The sequence below is a fragment of the Ipomoea triloba genome, chromosome 7 (genome assembly GCF_003576645.1).
Source record: "Ipomoea triloba cultivar NCNSP0323 chromosome 7, ASM357664v1".
Lineage (NCBI taxonomy): Eukaryota > Viridiplantae > Streptophyta > Magnoliopsida > Solanales > Convolvulaceae > Ipomoea > Ipomoea triloba.
The window spans coordinates 26,627,704-26,645,371 of record NC_044922.1 but is presented as its reverse complement, the minus strand read 5'-3'; the positions used below and the strand labels follow the sequence as shown (position 1 = coordinate 26,645,371).

The following is a 17,668-nucleotide window of genomic DNA, read 5'->3' as shown; positions in this document are numbered from 1 at the left end:
AAAAAAAAAAACTCAAATAGATGAGCAAAAAGATGATGCCAAGGAAAAATTGTTAGATGCTAATCTTCATATAGAAGATCAAGATGATTGTGAGATTGGAAAAACTTTAAATGATAGTGTGCACAACGATGATATGTATCATTGTGACAATGAAAATAATAAGAATGTTGATAGTTGTTTAGATGATGTTGGTCGCAGTGATAAACCAAATAATTCGCTTTTATTTGACATATATGATCCAAGAAATTGGGATGCCCTTGATTCTAAATTAATAGATATTCTTGTGAAAGATGGTCCTAAAAGAGATTTATCAATAAATAAAGGTCCCAAAGATAAATTCTCTAGAAGATTTTCATCAGCATTTTACACAAGATATTTGCCAAATGGAGAGAAATGCGATCGAGATTGGCTTGTATATTCAAAAGAACTTGACAAGGTGTTTTGTTTTTGTTGTAAGATTTTTTAAAAAAGTATAGGAAAAGGTGTTTTGGTCAATGAAGGTTTTAGGGACTGGACACATCTTGGTGTTAGACTTAAAGAGCATGAAACAAGTGTAGATCATATGACTAATATGACAACTTGGATAGAGTTGCGTCTTAGATTACAAAAAAATGAGACAATTGATAAAGTGGCTCAAGAACAACTTTTGAAAGAAAAAGAATATTGAAGGAAAGTACTTTTTAGGATTATTGCAGCTGTGAAGTATCTTTCTAAAAATAACTTGGCATTTCGTGGAACAAGTGAGAAGTTGTATCAGAATAACAATGGAAATTTTTTGGGTCTAATTGAAATGTTGGCTGAGTTTGATCCTATCATTCAAGAGCATGTTTTACGTGCTAGAAATCATGATATTCATCATCATTATCTTGGTCATAGGATTCAAAATGAATTGATACTTATGCTTGCTACTGCAGTTAAAACAAAGGTCATCAAAAAAATCAAAGAAGCAAAATATTTTTCAGTGATATTAGATTGTACTCCTGATGTCAGTCACCAAGAACAAATGTCTTTGATTTTAAGATGTGTGGATATATCAACATATCCAATTAAAATAGAAGAGTTCTTCTTGGAATTCTTGGTTGTGAATGACACTACTGGCCAAGGTCTTTTTGAAGTATTACAAAATGTGTTGACATCACTTGATCTTGATATAGATAATGTAAGGGGACAAGGTTATGACAATGGGTCAAATATGAGAGGGAGACATCAAGGTGTACAAAAAAGACTCTTGGATATAAATCGTAGAGCATTTTATACTCCTTGTGGTAGTCATAGTCTTAACTTGACTTTGTGTGATGTTGCAAATAGTTGTGGCAAAGCAAGGGATTTCTTTGGAGTAGTGCAACGTATTTACACAATATTTGCTAATTCCACAAAGAGGTGGCATATCTTGAAAAGTAATGTAACAAATCTAACTCTTAAGCCATTGTCATCTACTCGATGGGAAAGTCGTGTGGAAAGTGTTAAAGCAATTAGATATCAAGTCAGTGATATTCGAGAAGCCCTACTTCAAGTGGCAGATACAGACAGTGATTCTAAAATTCAAAGTGAAGCGAGATCTTTAGCTACAAATGAGCTTGGTAACTTTGAATTTTTGCTAGCCACAATCATTTGGTTTGAAATCTTATATGCAGTTAATTTAGTTAGCAAGCAATTACAAACAAAGGATATGCTTCTTGATGTTGCTATTAATCAAATTAAAGGGTTAGTTTCTTTCTTCAAGAATTATAGAGAAAATGGTTTTTCTAGTGCCATGGATATTGCAAAGGAAATTGCCACTGAATTAGAAATTGAGCCAGTGTTTCCTCAAAAGCGAAAAATTCGTAGAAAAAGACAATTTGATGAGAGTGCTGATGACACTTCATTATCACCAGAAGAATCTTTTAGGGTTCATTACTTTTTATACATTGTAGATCAAGCTATAATTTCATTGACCCAGAGGTTTGAGCAATATGAAGTATATGAAGGAACTTTTGGTTTTTTGTTTAGTTCTCACAAGTTACAAGCAATGACTGATATGGATTTGAAATCTTGTTGCATTTGTTTAGAAGCAGCTCTTAAGAGCGATGAACAAGGTGATATTGATGGAAATGAATTGTATATTGAGTTAAAATTGCTTAAAGGGATTTTATCGAAAGAAAATATAGGAGCAGTGAGTATATTGAATTCATTGAAACAGATGAGTTGTTTTCCAAATGCTACTATTGCATATCGAATATTATTGACAATCCCAATTACTGTTGCCTCTGCAGAAAGGAGTTTTTCAAAGTTAAAATTGTTGAAATCTTACTTACGATCAACTATGTTGCAAGAGAGACTCAATGGATTAGCTTTAATATCTATTGAAAATGAGATTTTGGAAGAAGTTGATATCAAATGTTTGGTGGATGATTTTGCGTCTAAATGTGCACGTCGTATGTCACTTTTTAAATGAAATTTTAGATGTATTTTTTATATATAATATTTATATTTGAAATTTTTGACACAACTTTTTGAACAACTATTATTTATATATAGAAAATACTTGAAAAAAGGGGCCCAAATTAATATATTGCACAGGACCCCCATTTTTATTGGGACGGCCCTGACCGAGCCCACCTAGCTGGGCCGACTCGGGCCCTAGCCGACCCCATGAGGTCGTCCGGCCGACCTCATGGGCCGACCCCGGGGTTGTCTTGGCCAAGCCCCGGGCTCGGCCGAGGCCTTGGGGTCTGATTGACGCGGTCTCCCCGGCGGGAGACGCGGTCCAAGGCCGTTAGGGGGCTTCCCCACCAATCTCTCCGAGTGGTTGAGCCTAAAATTAATATAAAAACATGTAGTATTGTCTCGTTACGACATATTCATCTACTTTTCTCCTAACAACATTCTTGTCTTGTTATTACACAATCATTATCTTGTAATAGCATTATCCATTATTCAATACATAATTACCTCCGAGGTATCCTTTGACCCAATACTTGTAATAGCCCTATAAATTCTATCGGGTCTATTGATTCTGGTTACCCAGGTTAATTAAATCCATCATAGCCAAAAAGGGGTTGTCTTGAATAATGGTCGGATACTCGACATTCAAACTCGCCACCCCGTCACACTCCTTGTAGGGATTAATTCTTCTTTTTCATTTCTAACAACCGTTATACCCCCTTCTTAGGAACTACATGGGTTGGGCTCACCCATGCGCTATCCGAAATCGGGTAAATCATCCCTACATCCATGAGTCTCACTACCTCATTTTTCACTACTTCGGTCATATTGGGATTTAGTCTTCTTTGAGGTTGTGCTACGGGTTTGACATTCTCTTCAAGTAAAATTTTATGAGTGCACATAGTTGGACTTATCCCCTTAAAATCTTGCAATTTCCATCCTATTGCCCATTTGTGTTCCTTTAATAAACTCACTAGTTTTTCTCTTTGATTCTCATTAAGCTTGGATGAAATCACTACCTGTAGGGTTGAATATGCTTTTCCTAACCATTCACCAGCAACTGACTTGGCAGACTATTTCCCTTAATGGTTGCACAAATGTTCAAGTTAGGCCATGATAAATGTTTGTTTTTAGTAAACTAAAGATTCATTCTTAACCTACTGAAACTTCATTTTTAAATAGTATATTCAAAAATAAACTCTGTCACAGACTCATTCTTGACATTTTGTTTGAGAAAGCACTTGAAAGCTTTGTAAAGAACTTGGACTGCTTGAGCTCTTGAAGTCTAGAGGTTGTTTACAAATGAGCCCATGATGGATATTTATACCTATTCCACCGCTTCAATGTAGGGTAGAGATGTACCTAATTCTATGGCTATTAATTACTCTCTAGAACGCTCTCTAAATTTCTACACAAACCTAAGAGTTCTACAAGGTTCTAGAATATTTTATAAGTCCCTACTACTATAGTGTTATGTAAATGCTTATGAACATTCTACCAACTATATGATGCTATGTACAAGGGCTAGAAAGCTCTATAGCAAGGTAGCAAACCTCATACATGCGTAGCAAGGTTCAATGGGCGTTACACTAAACATACTAAAAATGAACACTTAATATATTGAAATTGAACAATCGGTATACTAAAAATAAACCTTGCGTATGTAATTGATTCATGGTATAATGAGGGATGTAGCTCTCACAATCTACTACCCTCATGGTATAATGAGGGATGTAGCTCTCACAATCTACTACCCAGGAACCAAACTTAGTTTGTCCGTATGGGCAACATGTATACTAATAATGCAATTGAGCGATTGTACATCTGAGCGATTGTCTTTTTTGGAATACCTAACTACTGATGGTGATAAAAGCTTGTAACGGTTATTATTGATTACATTGATTGTCCGTTGCTGTAAAATATATTGTATCCATTGACTGAATAAGATAATAGAATTTTCTCATTGTCTTCATAGACACTTTCTCAACCTATTGTTGACTCTACTAAGGTTCGAACCCACTCCCACCATCCATGGAGTGTAAACCGAGACATTGGGTGCCACTAGACCACAAGGTCTTTAGCTTCCTATTGTTGATTCTTGTTCTTTGTACTTTTCATCTTTCTTTCTTTTTTTTTTTTTTCTCACAATATCATTATTTTCTCAACTTCAACAGTTAGGTGTTAATCAGCCAACGGGCACAACAACATACAATAAGGACTTGTAATATTTCTTTCTTTTTTATAAGATGAGTAGTTCAGTTACAAATTTTGTTGGTTTTTTATATAAATATATTTTTTTTATAATGAAAACATTAATGACAACACTATTACATAAAAACACATCAATTAAAAAAAATTGATGTGGCTATTTATTTGTTATTACTTAATTGTTTTTAATTTTATAAGTCTAATGATTAATTTGTAGGGATAGCTTTCTTTTAATTCAATGACTTAATTGTTTTTTTTTTTTTTTTTGAGAAAGACTTAATTGTTGTTTTAGTAAATATATGAGAGTTTATTTGATTCATATCTCAATTCAAGAAATAATTTATATAAATACTAATTAGTATAATTTAGTAATTTACTAGTAAATTACCTAACATTCTCTAGTTACATAAATGTTACATCTGCTATTTTTACATTTTCTTCATTCATTATTAGGCAAATAAAGTTAAAACTATATACACACACACACACAATACAGAGTAGGTTAAAGAATGTAATGACTGTTGGACATTATAATCATAGCCAACACTAATGGAAAATTGTGACAACATTCAATTTAGACAATTATAATTGTTCAACAAAGACAAATATAATTGTTCATCCATGATTATACAATCCACAACATATAGCTAGAGTTGTATAGATTTGGACATCTAGATCAACAACTTTTGGCTATTTAATTAAATCCGAACAACCATGTTTGTCTACTTCAAATGCTCAAAGTTATTCTTTTTATTTTTAAAAAAAATTGTAAAATAGTACATATGACATTCATTTAAATATATAAATATTTTTTATTCAATCATGCGATTATTATTATTATTTTTTTTTGAAAACTGCCATTAAAAGTTAAAACTTATCAAATAGATTGAATGCTATTTAACCATTTACCCATAAATTTATTGTTTCCAATTTATGAGTTTATGCTATTTGTTCATTCACAGTATAAATTCTAAATTTAATTTACTATTTTTATCTTAACAAATTTAATCATGTAATTATATTATAATTTATTTTGCATTTAATTTAAAATATTTAAAAATGTTATTGCGTGTTAAATAGTGAAGTTTGGTGAAATATATACAAAATAAACACATTTGGCCATTTCAAATTAAATATAAACAAATAAATATTTAAAAAACTAAAAGTCAAAAACTATATCTTGAAATTGCTACCACACTTAACTGCTTAGGTAATTGAAGTATAATTAACTCTAAAATCTAAATTATATAAATTTGAACGCTAAACTTAAATATGTTTTATCGCTTTTGCTTTAAAAATTAGTAGAGAAAATAAATCGCCGGATAAATTTTCAATTAACCTATAGATTGATTAACCATTTAATGAGATGTGTTAAGAGACTAACTCTGATATACATGAGCATGTATCATGGGTATTACACTATTACCACAATAGCATTTTAATATTAATTAAGGTAAAATGTATATTTTCATCAACAAAATATTTGACACCTTACTTAATATTTCACATGTTTTCAAAATCTTAACTAATGTTTTTAGTTAAAGTTAAAATAACATTAAAAGAACAAAAGCCTTTTTGTGATATATTTTCATTATTTTTATCATTAAATTATAATACAATTTTTGTAGACACAACCGATAATTTAGACAACCTTTTTAATGGTACATGTGAAGAAAAATATGATTATCATATTGTTATTTGATTAAATTATAGAAAAATAATACTTTTCGTCCTCAATCGGATGCAAGTAATTTTTTGTTTTGTTTTGTTTGTATTTTTTTGTTCTTGAGTTTTATTTGTCAAGATAAAACAAAGTCATTTCCTAGATAATTGATAAAAGAAAAAATCATTTCATAAATAATTGATAGACGTGAAGTAATTACGATATAATTGAGAGACGAAAATGCTATTTTTCTATAGTTTAGGGAAGAAAATGTCACTTTTTTTTATAAAATTGGTAAAAATTATTTTATAAAACATATACTACATTATAAAGAATAATGAGTGTTTCAAAAAAATTATAGAAAGTAAATTTTTTCAATGTCTTTTTACAACTATACATCTTAGAAAAAGGTATATCAATTACGAAGGTATATCAATTACGTCAAAAAAAGGTGATATGTGACAAAAATATATTTTTTGAGTGACAAAATATTTTATTTTATTTTTAATAAAAAGCATTATAGTAAAATGTATTAAAGAAATTTTCAAAAAAATATATTTAGTGTAGTTTCCTTCATTCTCTTTTTATTTTTGGCCTAATTAGTACATATTACTAATTCTTTGAGTACCACTGACTTTATTACAATATAGTATATACTTTCTCAACCTATTGAAGCACAAAGAATCAATGTCCCTACTTTTTAATTTGGAGTATTTACCTTAGAAAATAAAATGAAATATAATAATAATAATAAGGGAAAATTATAATTCTCGTCCCTAAGTTATAAGGTAATTGTAGAATTCATCTATGATTGTTGGTCATGCTCACTTTTCGTCCCTAAAATATCATTGACGTTGCACTTTTCTTTCCTATGTTATATTAAAATTGTAAATTTCATCCATAATATTTTATTAGTAAATAAATGAAAAATGAGTATGACCAACACTTAAAAACGAATTTTATAATTACCTTGTAACTTAGGAACAGAAAATATAATTTTCCTAATAATAATAATAGCAGAAAACATGGTGACATGGTGTCAGCATCTGGATCTGAAGTCCAAGGAAAAATCCCCAAAAATAAGAAATGAAATAAAAAAAGAAAATAATTTATAGATTCCTCAAAGAATCTCCCCCACATTTGCTCGTTGTATTCGAAGCCAAGAGACAGGGAGAGAGAGCCTCCCAACCATTTCTCTTCTCTCCTCATATCTCTTCTTTCTCTGCTGACTCTTCGGGGAAATTCAACTATTCAAGTAAGTTCATCACACTTTCCCAAAAACTTCACCCAAAAAAAAAAAAAAAAAAAGAATCGCACGTATAATTATTCTCTGATATTTGCCCACAATTTCAATCTCCTCTTTAGATAGATTAACTTAGGAAATCTGGGTCTAAATTGAGCTCTTTTGCATCACTGATATCTCAATTCTTTATCCCTGCATTGTATATCTGCATCTGGTATAAAGAGGATTAATAATCTGATGAAAGTTGGAATCTTTTTTCTTTCCTAATTTCATTCCTTTAACTTCAGTTTTTCTTGAAAGGGAGTGAATCTTGTGGGTTTTTGTAGATTCGTGCTTTCTTTTAATATTTGAAAAGCTTGGATCTTGGATTTCTGTAGAGATGTTTTCTTGATGTAAAATGTTATGATGGTCTTCTGGAACATTGAGCACATTGTGAGTTATTTGGATTAGGTTTCTTTGGTTTCCTTAATGGTTTCATTGTTTTGCTGGTTTTTATAGTGCAAAGTTGTTTCATTCTTGATTCCCAGTAGGTAGGTACTTGATTGACTGTGTGGTTAATTTTGCTCTAGTTGTTATTACTTCATTGTAGGGTTCAATTCACAGTAAAAATGAAAAAATTACAGTTCATGTTAGATGGATGACTGTCCAATCCCACTCTGAAATTTCAGGCTTGGAAAGTGTTAAGAGATTTGTGAGAAATGAATGGTTTCAGGCTTGGGTTAATCGACTGTGTCAGGAATGGATCTGTGAAACTGTGATAACGGCGGGAAGTTTGCTGGCGTTTGGTAGTTATTGTCCAACTGTGGTTGGATTTGCTCTCGGCTATTATGTGGAGATCCATTTCGAGTGCTATTGCGGGCTTTGGACAGAAGAAGGACTGTGCTGAGGCGAGGCGTGCTTGTGATGAATTCTCGGATGATGATGATGAGATATGTTCTAATGACAGCGGTGATGAAGGCCTAGAATGCCCGATATGTTGGGAATCTTTCAACATTGTCGAGAATGTGCCCTATGTGTTATGGTGTGGCCACTCCATCTGCAAGAATTGTCTCTTGGGGCTTAAGTGGGCTGCTTTGAAGATCTCGGCACAACAAATTCAGGTCCCGTTGTTCATCTCCTGCCCTTGGTGCAATTTGCTGACATTTCGGCTCGTTTACAAGGGAAATCTCAGAATCCCGAGCAAGAACTTCTTCCTGCTATGGATGGTGGAGAGCAGAAACGGCGATAGAGTCAAGTCTCCTTTGTGCACTGATCACCAACAATCATGGCCCCCGAGGTGCACTTCGGCTGTTGAGAACAGCCCCGCCAATGTGAACCACAGGAGGCCTCACGCTCATACCTCTGCTTCTCAGAGGCCCCAATTTTCCCTTCACAAATCCCTCGATTTCTTCCTCCGCTTTACATCCAAGTTTCCACTCGTCATCGTCCTCCTCCTCCTCGTCATATTCGCTATCCCTTCCAGTGCTGCCATCCTGGTGGTATACTTGGTCATCACAATCGTCTTTGCAGTCCCGTCTTTTCTAGTACTGTATTTTGCATATCCCGCCTTGCATTGGCTAGTGAAAGAGATAACCAGTTGAGAATGGTTTCCCATCATCCTATTTCAACGTATCTCGTTCAGATTTGTACTCTTTAGTCTTTCCTGGTGTACAGAGATCTCTCTTTGTAATCATAAACCCTAATCTCAGCTCTCCTCGATTATCAATTTCATCTCAGTTTGTATCAAGGATGCTGTAAATATATGTTTCTTGGAATGAAGTCCATGTTTAGTCTCTATTTGGAGGCTCTTCTATACTGTTCTTGATGCCAGATTTTTCAGAAAAACATTAAATAACTGTTTGTTCATCTCTTACTAAAACAAACAAACATTAGTAACTGTTCCCTCATACATACCTAAAACCTAGGACTATGAAACTAAACTGTCTAAACCTAAGAAACAGTGAACAGATTGTTGCTTCTAACAAGCAGGGGCCCTGAAGCCTTTGATGTTGGCGAAGACAATGGAGTAAGGGGCGACATTGATAGGCATGGAAGGATCAACAAGCCTTGGGTTCATGACAGGAATACGAGAGCCGTTGGTGATCTTCAGCGGGGTTCCATTTAGCAGGACAACGTCGGTCTGGATGTTCCCGCCTTCTGGTGTCAAGTGGTACTCTTCTCGCTCGGGCGCATCCTTGAGGAGAAGAAGGCGTCGAGCACTTGCAGAGTACAGATTCATGTCGTTCCTGGTACGGACCCTAAAGGTTGTCGAGTTCGACATGTTGATCAGGAGCACAGTGATCCCACCCTGAATCAAACAGATGATTTGGGACATTAAAAACCAGGTATGTGAACAAAAACTATGATGTTTTTAGCAGAAAACTATGAAGCTTACTCCGTGTTTAGAACAGTGAGCATAGGTGCGAAGGTACGGGGAGCTGTCGTGGGACACAGCGAGCACTTTCTTGCCCATCAACCTATTCCACAAGAGTGCTCCATAGTAATCTGGATTTGGGATGAAGGTTGTTGTGTTGAGGAGAGCATAGTTCCCTCCAATCAGGGCTTGTCTGCAGTACACTTTGTGGTTGAAAGTTGCTGTCATTCCCAGTTGATCCAAGTACCTGATGAGACAATCAAAAAACTCGGGTGAACTAGGTTCAAACCAAGTATTGAGATGCTCAACTCGAGACAATAAAAAAACTCAGGTGAACTAGGTTCAAACCACTCGAGACAATAAAAAAACTCAGGTGAACTAGGTTCAAACCAAGTATTGAGATGCTCGACTCCAGGTGAACTAGGTTCAAACCAAGTATTGAGATGCTCGACTCGAGACAATAGAAAAACTTGGGTGAACTAGGTTCAGACCAAGTATTGAGATGCTCGGCTCGAGACAATCAAAAAACTTGGGTGAACTAGGTTCAAACCAAGTATTGAGATGTTCGACTCGAGACAATCAAAAAACTCGGGTTAACTAGGTTCAAACCAAGTATTGAGATGCTCGACTCGAGACAATAAAAAAACTCAGGTGAACTAGGTTCAAACCACTCGAGACAATAAAAAAACTCAGGTGAACTAGGTTCAAACCAAGTATTGAGATGCTCGACTCCAGGTGAACTAGGTTCAAACCAAGTATTGAGATGCTCGACTCGAGACAATAGAAAAACTTGGGTGAACTAGGTTCAGACCAAGTATTGAGATGCTCGACTCGAGACAATCAAAAAACTTGGGTGAACTAGGTTCAGACCAAGTATTGAGATGCTCGACTCAAGACAATAAAAAAACTTGGGTGAACTAGGTTCAAACCAAGTATTGAGATGCTCGACTCAAGACAATCAAAAAACTCGGGTTAACTAGGTTCAAACCAAGTATTGAGATGCTCGACTCAAGATAGTCAAAAATGGCGTGAACTAGGTTCAAACCAAGTATTGAGATGGCTCGAATGAGTAGCTTAATTCGCTTACACTCGAAGGACACACGAGGAAAGCCAGAAAGAAAGGTTTTACCAGAAGCCATCGGCAAAGTAGTGAGAAACATGCTTTCCACCACTGTTATAAGCACCACCAGCCTCTCCCACCCAAGCACCAGACCATGGCCCAAACCTTTGAACACTGCTAGAAACATCCTTGAATGTCTGTGCAATCCGATCAAGATAAAATGGATCTTGAATCTTATGAATCAGGTTCTCATCATCACCTGCAAATGTAACAACAACTGACATGAATCTCTTAGGGGTATCCTAACCAAGTTGGCTGAGCTCTTGTTACAAGTGGCACTGTTAGCTACGGGCAACCTAGGCTGGTTTGTTGAGTTTACCTCCTTGTGGTCTATTGCGGACTAGGTCACAAGGCTGCCGGTCAGCTACGGGCTAACGTAGGCTGATTTGCCCATTTTAACTCCTTGTGGTCTATTGCCGACAAGGGTCACAAGGCTGCGGGTCAGCTACGGGGAACCTAGGCTGCTTTGCCCAGTTTACCTCCTTGTGGTCTATTGCCAACAAGGTCGGGTCAACTACGGGCAATCTAGGCTGGTTTACCTAGTTTACCTCCTTGTGATCTATTGCTGACTAGGGTCACAAGGCTGTGGGTCAGCTACAGACAACCTAGGTTGGTTTGCTCAGTTACCTCGTATTCCTTTGCTGACTATGGTCACAAGGCTGCCAGTCAACTACTGGACTGGTAGCCTAGACTGGTTTGTCAGTGCTCGTTGTAGTCCTTTACAAATGAGGTTTACCCGTGCACACTCTTAGATAGTGACTACAGGTTCCCTCGTCAATCACTCTAAACCGCCTCCAATTTCTTATCTTAATCATGGCTTGTGTTACATACCTGAACCAAGATTGTAGATATGGTGGGTCAAACCATCAACAACGTTAGCACCTGAGGTCTGAAGGAAGGTATTGAACCACTTCTCATCGTAGAATCCTGCAGGACCCAACACTTTTGGTCGGGATGTTGGATTGGGGTGGACTTCTTCCACAACGTTTTTGAGAGCCACAATATCTTTCCCATATTGTTCTGCCTCCACTCTTGCAGACACTCCACTTCCACACAGCTCATTCCCTGCAATATTGTTTAACATTACAGAATTGAAAGATGCGTTTTGTTTCAACTGAAAATCTTGCAGAATATTACAAACCGAGTTCATATGATTCAACTTTGTATCCCTTTGATACCGTGTACTCCATAAGATCACGGGCATTTTGTGGGTTCCAATCACCCACCCAAAGGGTACCATCTTTCTTAGCCTTTTGCCTTCCGAATAGAGCATTCAACCCGAATGTCATAACGGCCCTGCATGCATGAAGTCGAGCAGAATTCAAATTAGTCTTATAATGATAAAATACCTGATGTAATGTGGGAATTCGGATAATTATTTACCTAGTTTCATTGAACATTTTGTGTAGCTCATCCCATCTAGACATGTGAAGACAACCTTGGGAGAACCCAAACAAGCCACCTTCTGTTCTTTTGAAATCTGTGCAGTTTTTCACTGCATACCCAACCTCGTACAACACTTGGTCTTCCAATGAACCTCCCACTCTCAACCTAAGACGATCGAATGCTGTAACAGTGACAAGCAAAAACAACTATTAAGAAGATTGCTCAAGTCAATAGTAATAAAATATTGTAACAATGACAAGCAAAAACGAGAAGCAAAAACAACTATTGAGAGAGTTGTTCAAACCAATAGTAAGACGGTAAGACTATACATTTATTATTTATATAAAATGTTGTGACATTGACAGCAAAAACAACTATCAAGAGAGTTGCTAGAGCCAACTTAAGAGTGCTGCTGTACAAAGACAACTATCAAGAGGGTTGCTCAAGCTGACAATAAAACTATAGTAAAATTTACATTTATTATTTATATAAAATGATGTGACAGTGACAACAAAAACATCTATTAAGAGGGTTACGTTGCTCGAGCTAATAGTGTGACAACAAAAACAACTATCACGAGAATTGCTAAAGCTAAAGTAAAAGTGCCGTGCAAAAACAACTATCAAGAGGGTAACTATAGTAAAACTTACATTTACTAGTGTAATTTTTTTTGAGAACTACTGTATTATTTAATTATATAAAATGATGTGACAGTGACAACAAAAAATAACTATCAAGAAGGTTGTTCTAGCTAATTAGGGTGACTGTGAGAATAAAAACAACTATCAAGAGAGTTGTTGCTCAAGTAAGACCCTACATTAATTATTTATATAAAATGTTGTGGTGGTGATGACAACAAAAACAACCATGAAAATGGTAGCTGGAGATACTATATAGTGTGACAACAGAAACAACTATCAGAAGAGTTGATGGAACCTATACTTTTATTATTTATATAAAGCATTATCCCAGATTATGAGTAGGAAACCTTATTACCTTTGATGGCATTTATGAGAATTTCGTTTTCCAGATCCTGCAAATTTTTATCCAACGTTAGAAAGATCGAAATGAAGAAGAAGAAAAAGAAAGCTTATGAAAATTAACATGTTGATATATACTAGATTGAGGAGGCCAGCTTTTCCCCAGGGGCACTGGTTGTAGTTGCACTTAGTCTCCGGCCACCAGTCCATGGTGGCGCAGACGAAGTTATCCTCCGTCTCGGCGACGGTGGTGACGCCTCTCACCGTCAGCTTCACCGGGACAGCAAGGCAGAGACTGAACAGCAACGAGGATGCAAGAACAAAGCAGCACAACCACATCCTAGAAGGCGCCATTGTTGTTAAGTTGTTTCGGAGAAAACGAGGATATGATAATCTGAGAATTATAGAAGAATGGGTTTAGATCTGCGTTCGTAAGTTAGTGTATATATATATATATATAAGTCTTTATGTGTGAGAGTTTGTGCAGGACTAGACTACCGTTACTTCAAGAATTTCTACCGTCTTTATCTCATGATTTTTTACAAGGGGCTCGTGACCACCCATTTGGAATGGTAATAGAAGTGTCGTCCCACTACCTATTTGGAATAGTAACAAGAAGTGTTGTCATACTAGATAGTCGTCGCAAATTAAATTATGGACCATGATCATAGCTGATACTGCAGTTGTATTGAACGGATACTGCAGTTGCGTTGAAAAGATACTGCAGTTGTGTTGAAAGGAAACTGCAGTTGCACGGAACAGATGTCATACATCTGTTCAACACAACTGCAGTATCCGTTCAACACAACTACAGTTGCAGATGGATGACACGGCCTCTGTTCCGCGCAACTACAGTTCCCTTTCAACACAACTGCAGTATCATTTCAACACAACTGCAGTATCAACCATGACCCATGGTCCACAGTATAACGACGGGTAGTTGGCTCTATGTGGTGTTTTTAATAACAAAAACAATTAATGGGGTTTTGAGTAAAATTAGGAGTGGTTTAATGATTACAAAAGTGTTAATTAGGACAAAAACACAACCCAAAATCTAAAGATCTAAAGACTTTAGTATTGTATTGCGCTAATTAGTCTTATCCTCCATTTACAAGAAAATAAACCGTTGCTATCCGAGAATGCTAATAGCCGATAAGCTCAAATAAAAAATGTCAATAAGCAGCTCAATAATAATAATATAAGAATGACATCCAAACCACTTTCATCTTTGCTTTCCTCTAATATGTAAGCTCTCTTCTCTGTCTATTCTTTCTGGAAGTGACGCTTACATCTCCAACCAACATGAGAAAGTAGCTATGAACAGACACTACATTGTAACAGAGTTAATAGTACTAAAAAAAGCCATCTCCAACCAACACAATAATAATATAAGAATAAAGAATTAATTAAGGTAGATTTTGATAATCATAGGGTTGTAAGGATTTGGTATTATATAAAATAGGGATTAAGTTAGGAGTCTAATAATAAAAGTCTGTGTGTTTCTCTAATCTCTTTTTGGTCTTGGGAAGATATTGTTTAAAGATCAATTTGGCTTTTCTAAACTAAGGAGGGTAGGTGACAGTTATACATAATTTTTGCTTTCTTTCCGGGTTTCACTTGTCCTATTGATTCCAACAAGTAAAAGTTGGCTTCTAATCCTTTTAGGAATAAATGACTCATCATCCAATCATATAAGAATAAGTGGGCCGGAGCATTGGGTGAGAACACACGTTTAAGTGTGAATGTGCACCACAAATCTACTAAGTGCATATTATCCGGAATATGTTGTAATTGTTTTGATGAATCAAAAATGTAATTTTAGAGGAATTACGGCTAGTACAAGCCTAAGTCAATTGTGGAAATTGTGAAAGTATAAATTTTAATTTATACTTGTAAATCATTCGCTTCCACTATGCAAATTGAGAAGAATTTGTAGATTGGTCAAGTCTCGTAGACATCCTTGAACGTGACAAGATTGGTTCAAATTGCATGAATTAATTCTTTGGAAGAATTAATTTAATTCAATGTGAAGATGTTGCAATTAAAAGTCAAAATCAAGGAGTCAACAAGAATGTGTTCTCTCACAAATGAATTTAGAGGCTAACTCAAAGAAAGGAATTATTTGGAGTTAAGAATGACCTATTGGAGATCAAGTGGCGTGACTCCCTTATTTAAATCAAGGTGAGGATGACTTAGCAAAGTTGAAGGTCAAATAGGCTAAGCTCAAAGAGATGACCACGTGGAGTATGGGGGAGAGGCTAACTCTAGAAAGAGGATGACCATGCACAATTAAGAATGAGGATGACCGTGTGGAAAGCCAAAGAGGCTAACTCCAAAAGATTGACTATCCACATAGTAAGCCTAGGAGAGGCTAACTCAATTGAGAGGATGACTATGCAACATTAATTGGAGAATGAGGCTAACGCCATGGGGAAGAGGTTGACCGTGTGTATCAAATAAAAAGGAAGGCAACTCATTTTTTGAAGAGGCTAACTACTATTTATTGAAGAAGAAGCTAACCTTATGTTGCAAAAGGAAGAGGATGGCCGTGTACTACACTTCTAAATAAAGAAGGAGGTCAACCTATTATTTATTTCAAGGAAGAGGCCAACACAACAAATAAAGAATGAGGCTAACCTGAGTACGGCATAATCAAGAAGAAAAATAGAGTGATTTATTTTTCATCAATATTTTCAAGGAGGTCAACTGCCAACATGAAGGCACTTTTAAAAGGGACAGTTTTTCGTAAAATGGCATGAGGATGACTCCTGAAGATTAATTCAAAGAATACAAAGATTCTTGCTACCTGGAGCTGAGATCAAATTGAGCAAAGTCAAAGTACTTTTCGGTGGCATTAAATTATGCTCAAGCAAGAATCACCGAACAGAAATAATTCAGAGCAACCTGACTTATGAATTATGAACAATTCAATTGTTCACACTACCAGAAGATGAACAAAGTCAAGGAAAGATCGTTACAACTTACAAGGCAAAATCATGTCAGTGATTAAAGAAGACGTTGGAGGATCATCAGAAGCAAATATTCAAATCCATCTGATAGAGCGATCAAAGTTGACAAAAACCATCTGAAGACAATTTATTGCTCTGAAGACACACAACGAGCAAATAGCTAATTTATCTATAAAAACCCAAGAAGACTTGAAGACAAAAGCACTACAACAACCGATGAGTTGGAGCACGAAAACAACAAGTGGAACACAGAGATATCTGATTAAGCAAGTGCTAGTATTGAGCTAAACATGAGAGAAAATCAAGTCTTAAGAAGAAATACTTTTATTTCTTGTGAGAAAAATTGTAGGAGTATAGCTTTGTGCAAAACACTCGAGTAAATTAAGTTTAGCTGTGTGCAAGACACTTGGTTGAGGAGTATAGCTTTGTGCGAGATACTCCACTTGTGCGTCGCCTCTTCCACTTGTGCATCCTCCTCCTCAAGTGAGTCCGCCTCTTCCACTTGTGCATCCGCCTCCTCAAGTGCGTTCGCCTCCTCCACTTGTGCGTCTGCTTCCTCAAGAGTCAAGAGTGTTCGCCTCCTCCACTTGTACGTTTGCCTCCTCCACTTGTGCATCTGCCTCCTCAAGTGCATCCGCCTGTTCTACTTGTGCATGCGCCTCCTCAAGTAGGGGTGAGCATCGATCGATTTTCGGTTAATAACCGAAATAACCGAAATTTTAACCGACCCTTCATAACCGACTGAAAACCGACCGATGAACATTCATAACCGATATAACCGAAACCGACAGTTTTTGGTCGATTAAATATAACCGAATTTTTTTAGTAAAATAGTTAAATTTATTTGACTAATGCTTAAAACTACATTATTGTAGGAAAAAAACAATATCTTAATATTTATAATCAATTAAAATTAATGTTCTCAAGTACAATAGTAGTTTTGTGAGATAAAAATGAACTATATTTGTACATTATATGGTTAACAAATGTCATGCAATCCAATACTACCTATTAGCTTATATAAATCAATATATATATATATATATATATATATATATATACATATTCTGCATGCAATATGTACGTAATGTGTACATAAATTAAATATTATTGCATATCCATGATTACAGCATATATATATGTACACGCAGTATATATAGTGTACATATATATTGATCTATTCGTACTGATCTGTATAGTCTACATATATATTGTCATATTGATCTGTACGTATAGTAATGTACATACTTTCATATATATATATATATATATATATATATATATATATATATATATATATATATATATATATATATATATAT

At 35.5% G+C, this 17,668-nt stretch overlaps 2 protein-coding genes and 1 pseudogene across 3 annotated transcripts; 2 read left to right on the top strand and 1 right to left on the bottom strand.

Annotated features, from left to right (window-relative positions):
- LOC116024427 overlaps positions 1-3,510 on the top strand; it is a 7,876-nt pseudogene extending 4,366 nt beyond the window's left edge.
- A 3,921-nt stretch (positions 3,511-7,431) lies between these two features.
- On the top strand, positions 7,432-9,330 carry LOC116026341. Of its 2 annotated transcripts, none has more exons than XM_031267827.1 (2): positions 7,432-7,550; positions 8,128-9,330. In XM_031267827.1, exon 2 carries the CDS (start codon positions 8,366-8,368, stop codon positions 9,116-9,118), a length of 753 nt encoding a protein of 250 aa, XP_031123687.1. In that variant the 5' UTR covers positions 7,432-7,550; positions 8,128-8,365; the 3' UTR covers positions 9,119-9,330. The 2 variants fall into 2 exon arrangements, with proteins under 2 accessions (XP_031123687.1, XP_031123686.1); XM_031267826.1 differs by having other exon boundaries at positions 7,438-7,550; positions 8,207-9,330.
- Positions 9,331-9,387: 57 nt separating this feature from the next.
- LOC116026340 (heparanase-like protein 2) lies at positions 9,388-13,763 on the bottom strand. The gene is made up of 8 exons (XM_031267824.1): positions 13,516-13,763; positions 13,394-13,430; positions 12,395-12,578; positions 12,153-12,307; positions 11,843-12,076; positions 11,021-11,210; positions 9,913-10,138; positions 9,388-9,825 (listed from the first exon to the last, which is right to left on the bottom strand). Exons 1-8 carry the CDS (start codon positions 13,729-13,731, stop codon positions 9,496-9,498), a joined length of 1,572 nt encoding a protein of 523 aa, XP_031123684.1. The 5' UTR covers positions 13,732-13,763; the 3' UTR covers positions 9,388-9,495.
- Positions 13,764-17,668: the final 3,905 nt, after the last annotated feature.

What these genes read in the sequence shown, in the direction of transcription:
- LOC116026341 (XM_031267827.1), top strand. Translation starts at nt 8,366, where the DNA reads ATGTGGAGATCCATTTCGAGTGCTATTGCGGGCTTTGGACAGAAGAAG.
- LOC116026340 (XM_031267824.1), bottom strand. Translation starts at nt 13,731, where the DNA reads ATGGCGCCTTCTAGGATGTGGTTGTGCTGCTTTGTTCTTGCATCCTCG. An exon ending in AAAATGTTCAATGAAACTAG is followed by an intron (nt 12,308 to 12,394) that starts GTAAATAATTAT and finishes TCATGCATGCAG; the next exon opens with GGCCGTTATGACATTCGGGT. An exon ending in TACTTTGCCGATGGCTTCTG is followed by an intron (nt 10,139 to 11,020) that starts GTAAAACCTTTC and finishes TTGTCTCATCAG; the next exon opens with GTACTTGGATCAACTGGGAA.